The sequence below is a fragment of the Etheostoma spectabile genome, unplaced genomic scaffold (assembly GCF_008692095.1).
Source record: "Etheostoma spectabile isolate EspeVRDwgs_2016 unplaced genomic scaffold, UIUC_Espe_1.0 scaffold302, whole genome shotgun sequence".
Lineage (NCBI taxonomy): Eukaryota > Metazoa > Chordata > Actinopteri > Perciformes > Percidae > Etheostoma > Etheostoma spectabile.
The window spans coordinates 664,350-670,349 of record NW_022605581.1 but is presented as its reverse complement, the minus strand read 5'-3'; the positions used below and the strand labels follow the sequence as shown (position 1 = coordinate 670,349).

At 42.9% G+C, this 6,000-nt stretch overlaps 1 protein-coding gene across 16 annotated transcripts in view; it reads left to right on the top strand.

Annotated features, from left to right (window-relative positions):
- Positions 1-6,000, top strand: part of ablim2 (actin binding LIM protein family, member 2) — a 123,533-nt gene that overhangs the window by 95,964 nt on the left and 21,569 nt on the right. For 8 of the 16 annotated variants that reach the window (XM_032510956.1, XM_032510960.1, XM_032510958.1 and 5 more), the window contains 2 exons: positions 279-554; positions 5,160-5,267. In XM_032510956.1, the coding sequence (XP_032366847.1) occupies positions 279-554; positions 5,160-5,267 (384 nt within the window). Of the gene's footprint in view, positions 1-278; positions 555-1,182; positions 1,255-5,159; positions 5,268-6,000 lie in introns of all 16 variants that reach the window. The other 8 variants (XM_032510969.1, XM_032510972.1, XM_032510973.1 and 5 more) reach the window with 2 other exon arrangements.

The window sequence follows — 6,000 nt, the reverse complement described above, 5'->3', positions numbered from 1 at the left end:
CAGAGAGGAGACGAGAGGACGGGGACAGAGGATAATTGGGCTAGCTTTACTAAATAGAAACTGGGCGTCTCATTTGTACACAACCAAAATATCATGATTATGAAATGTTCTCTAAATGTTAAAGTCTTCATTATGTGTTGTTGAGGTTTTTGTTAATGGACCACAAATGTGTATAAATGCCATATTGCAAAAAAAATCTTACCTCTGAAGACACTTAGTACCTTCCCAATGTTATCCATTGACCCTACCTGTTTCCTGTGATCTGATTGGACGTTCAGGGCCAGAGGCGTACCTTGGTGGTAGACACAGCAGCCAGGCCTATGACTCCAGTACTCTGGATTTGCCTCCAAACCTCCTGGGTGCCATTAAGTACCCCTCCACCTGGGCCAGGGACTCACCGTCCCTCCCAGTGCACTGTTCTGCTGGGGCTGAAAGGAGTGGTGGTGGCAAGTTCTCGCCCACGCCAGTAGGTGGCAGTGCAAGCTTGTCTTATCAGCTGAACCCGACCACCCTGGCCATGCTGCAGCAGCACAACTACATCCCTTACTTCAGAGGTATCAAAGCACGCCGAGACCCAGACCTGTTCCAATACAGACAAGGGACGCCTTGCTGGAATCATTGCTGTCAAACAGACAGAAACCGAATCTACCAAAAACCTGGTATTTGAAAGGAGATCTAAAATGGGTTTCCAATGTGTCCCCCAATCAGAACAGAAACATGCAAACCCTTTGATTTTGGATCCAAAAACTACAAAACGGGTTTCCCCCCACAGCAGCAAAGTGCCAGTCCTGTCTGTATTTGAGTGTGACCGCGGTCCTAAAGAATGGAGTGCTGTGATACGACCTCACTTGGCATGGGTTGTGGTTAAGCACCAAATTAACCATGTGTTGGAAACTCACCCGCTGGGGCTTTCAGTCCACCATAGAGCGATGAGTCACGATGTGAACCAGAATGTCTGACCTGCTTTACGACACATTTGGGTCCGAAACCTCTGATCTCTGAAGAGTTGTTTTCATTAATTGCTATTGCTATTCATAGCATCCCACACGTCCCTGAAATCCACATCACAGACCAGTACTGCACACGTCCCCCGTGCACACTGTAACATCTGCAGAAAGGCTCATCCAACCACCTCCCTTTGCTTCATCTTCTCCCCATCCCCTGATCTCCCTCACCCCTCAGGGTTCAAACAGGACCCCCTACCACACCCTAAGCCTAGGACATCCCTGCATCTCAGTTTACCTCCTCCTGACGGTAAAAGCACCCGCAGTCTTTCTCTTCTCAGTGTCTTCCCTCCCGTAGTGGAATGGTCAGCAGGTTTTGTGATGTTGTTGTCCAATATTGGTGGTGTTGTCGGGTTTCATGGGAGTGCATCAAGGTACACTGTTAGGACCACTCCGAGTTGTCATTCTGCTTGCCTTTTCACCTGTGTCTGTGGAAGTGTTTGTTGTCGTGCATGGTTTAATTTGGCCCTGGTACATTTGGCATTAGGAGGAAGGTTCACGGTGATTTAATTCCTGTGCTTGTGTGTTGAAGTTGTTGACCCGAATTGTTTGCCTGCCTTTGACTTCTAACCCTAACCCTTGTTGTTTTCTCTGAATGAAAACCTCTTCGTTGTTATGTCAAGACCTTATCCCTTTGGTGTTTTTTATGACACATAAAAAGACACATAGAGGTCCGTAGTACCCAGTAGTTTTAAAAAAAAAAATCCTGAAAATGTAAGGAAACCTAATAATGTAAAACTTGACCAATAATGTAATGAAATACTGACATACTGTAATAACATTTTGACTGATGTTGTAATACCTTATTACATTATTGGGAATTTATTGAAATCAAAGGTCATTTTATTCTACTTTTAAAGCTTTACTGCGCATCTACCTTATATTAATGAATGTCTGTATGTCATGGGGGCAAAAGAAACTACGCACTATAGCTTTAAATGTACTTAAGTATTAGGTCATTTTATTTTTATTTACTTTACATTTCCAAACATATAATTATAATAACTGTGTCAGATATTAGTGTAGCTTTACATGACATTAACAGTCTCATTCATTTTGCATACTTGCACACTTGACATTTATTTTTACATCACTACATTGTAAGTCAAAATGATTACATCATCGAAAACAAGTTACCCACCTGAAAGGTTATTGGTAAAAAATGTTATTACGATATCAGTGAGGACATTAATCCCAATCATTATTGGTCAAATTATGACGTTATTGGCTTTTTCTTTTGCTTTCTATCAGGTTAAGTGCCAATTGGATCGCATTTTCAGGAAATGATGTCGTTATTGGGTGTTACAGCACCAATAAGCTCTTATGTAGGGTGAGACCTTAGGAAAAAACATTTTTCTGTCATATGCTTGCTTGGCCCTTAGCTGATTAAAAGGGGGAGGCAGAGAGGGAAACAGCAGGAGCTTCCACTCACACAGAAAATCCCAAGCATGCGGTCCAGGGGTTTGCCGGTTTTTCCATGACAGGGTAAAGAGGCTGAGATGGAGTTCTCCGATGGGGAAGATGAAAAAGAGAAGGGGGAACTAAAAAGCGGTAAAAGAGCGGGCCGTGCGGTAATTTGGGGGTCTGGTTTCCAGGTCCCCGCTGGACTTGTTCAGGGCCTAATTGTTGCTAACACGCCGCGAAAAAGGGCTATTTGTTTTCCCGCTTAATGATATCAGGTTCCCCATAGAAGTTACTGTCACTGAAGGACTTTAGGAAGTACCTCGCGAGGATGAATAACGCATGCTTTTTTTTTTTATTTCCCTGATTTTTTTTGTTAATGATCTCAAAAATGTCTTGTATATCCTGTGATTGGGTCATTGGGTTATAAGTTTTTGATTAATGAATGGCCTCCACGTTTCTTTTTGTCAAATGTGTAATCTGTTCACATAAATTATAACGCATCCCCTCCCTAAACACCCAAGCCTCCAATACTCCAGATGGTTTTAGGGAGGATATGCCCTACTTTGGCTGTGTGCGTGTGCGTGTGCGTGTGCGTGTGTGTGTGTGTGTGTGTGTGCGTGTGTGTGTGCGTGTGTGTGTGTGTGTGTGTTGGAGATCACTCAGACCAGCAGTGAACGCACTGCTGTGTATGCTGTGATCTCATCCACTTGCATCCAGATGGCTGCCGCCGGTTCCTCTCCGTCTGAGCGGAGACGAGTGTGTGTGTGTGTGTGTGTGTGTGTGTGTTCAATCAGCGTGCACGCTCTCTCTCGTGCACAATCTCGACCTCTGTTTGTTCCTGGAAACTCTGGATGTAGAGTGTTTATTACTTTTGGCCTAAAGGGTGTCAGTGACTCCATCCCCCAGCCTGCCTGTGATCTAAGACAATGGGGTGAACCCTGGTTGGGATCCTGGATACACAACACACACACATGCACAAAGTCAGCAAAATATGAACGTTATTGTCAATGTTACGCTCTCACCCTTATACCAAACACACATAAAAAGTGGACAAATGGAATATAACCCAAAGAGGGACTTTCAGTAGCATTACTTTGGCATCTACACTTAACCCTTGTGTTGTCTTCCCGTTAACCATGAACTTGTCCTTCCAGGTCAAAATTGAATTTTTTTGTGTGCTTTTCTGATGTTTGTCATTTTTTTTGTGATTTATTTGTCTCTTTTTTCATGCTTTTGGTGCTTTTTTTTTAAAAAACCTGAGCTGGTTTACTAATAGGTTTTACACTTATTCTTGGAATTTATGGTCGACAAACCTAATTTCCACCAAATTAAACACACAATGTTTCAGTTAAAAAGGCAAAAATGATGAATTATTTTGACTAATCGTTCAGATCAGAGGATGTTGAGTGGATCACAGATGGGTAGATGTCAAAGTTTAGTCCCGATACTGTTTTGAAAAAAATTCAAATGCTATAAGACTAAATAAAAACCCAAATATTTCAATGAAAGTAATGTTGTATGGAATCATCCATGTTATTGGATTGGGCAATTTAAAGGAAAGATATCTAATATTTCTGATATAAAACACTTTGAAAAACGGGTCAATTTGACCCGAGGACAACACGAGGGTTAATAATCATAATATTACTCAGAAATGCGATTTTGTAGTAAACCTTTAAGTGACGAGGACAAAGTCTCCACGATCATCCATCCCTTCCAGGTAAATCGTTGCTCAGGTGCTAGCCACTAACAGGCCCACTTAGCTAACGTGTTTGCATGAACTTTAGCATTTAGCTCTTAAGCTAAGTGGCGGGTTTTACAATTCAAATGAAGAGCTGCAACATTTCTGGGGACTTTCCAAAAAGCAGCAGTCCTATAGTCTGCTGTAGTTATGACAATGGGCTGGGTTTCGGGACAACTTCTGAATGAGACACTTCCATGCAGTGTAAAGCAGTCCCGCTTTTACCTTGCTGGATTCTCGTGATGTCCCTCACCTGACACGTATGGTTTTTGAAAGTGCCTGCCTTCGTCAGCTCTTTGTATCATTGTTATTGCAATGTCTCTTACCCTCCAATTAGAATCCCTCTGCCATTTATATGTCCACATAAGTGCCATGCACCCCAAATCTGCATCTCCAAGTCTCTTACCCTCAAAAGGTGGGTTGCTCAATTCATCTGAAGGGCAGCACTTCTCAAGTGAAGCTGTCATGGGGTTAAAGAAAAGCTGACAGTACTGCATTTCAAAGCATCAGCAGAAGAAATTGGACTGTGGTTGGGAACAAGAGCTTGACTTTAAAGCACGGGTATCAATTTGCTGGCCAGGCTTCAACCCAACCCTCATCTTTAGTCTTTAGTCTTTAGGCTTGGGGTAAACCAAACTAGAACTGAGGTGTAAGTGAAGCTTCTGTGATGGAGGGTTGGTCTTAATCTGTGTAATAGTTTTTAGCTTTTAACGTGCTGATTTGGGTTGAAGGACAAAATAAAACAACATTATCATTGCAAAAGTGGTAGCCTTCCAAATTCTACAGGATTTCTTTCCAGACATTTTCCAGTACAATGCATTTAAATACAGTAGATGGCTGGGTTATGGAGTCATCGGCATCAATATAATAACCACTGCTTTGTATGTGCGCTATCAATATCAGACTCATAATGCTGCCTTTTTGCCCCCACAACACCCTTTGTTTTCTCCCAAACCCTTTCCCTTGTCTTTTCATATCCAATGCCCAACCAACTCCGTCCCCAACTGGAGGAAGCGAAAGTGGTCGGAGTACCCCCAGCTTGTCCACCTATTCTGACGGCAAATCCCCGTCCTCTACTTCCACGTATGTGGCTGCTCCCCGGCATTTCCACGTACCAGGTAGGCCGTAACCACACCGCTTGGATCGCGACTTTACGGTTTTCCTACATCTTTACAGTTTTCCTACATCTTTACAGTTTTCCTACATCTTTACAGTTTTCCTACATCTTTACACATTCTAGAGAGTCGGCTTGTGACAAACAAGAAGCTTTCCTAAAATAACTGGGGCCAAGTGCTACATGAACTAATAGAATCTCTTCCAATCCAATCCAATCCACTTTATTTGTATAAAACAATAAGAGCCATCAGAGGACCACACAACTCACATGGAGTTAAAAGCCAAAGAATAAAGATTTGACTTAAGACGAGACTTAAAACACTCAACTGTCGGGGCTGTTCGGACATGGAGGGCCAGAGCGTTCCAGAGTTTAGGTCCAACCACAGTAAAGGCCCCCCCCCCCCCCGAGTTGTAAGTCTTGTCTCGGGGACCACCAGCTGGAGCTAGCTCTCTGACCTCAGTGGCCGCGCTGGTTATAAATTAGGATGAGGTCCGAGATATATGTCGGGTCCAGTCCATTCACGGCTTTAAAAACAAACAATAAAATCTTAAAATCCATCCTAAAACGTACAGGAAGCCAGTGCAACGAGGCAAGAATTGGACTTATATGAGCGCGCTTTTTGGTTCCACTTAAAAGACGTGCTGCAGAATTTTGGACTTTGTGAACCCTGCTTTGAGAAATAGAATCTCTTGTAGAAGTGTAGGTGTTATTACATGATTTGACACCAAGGTTTA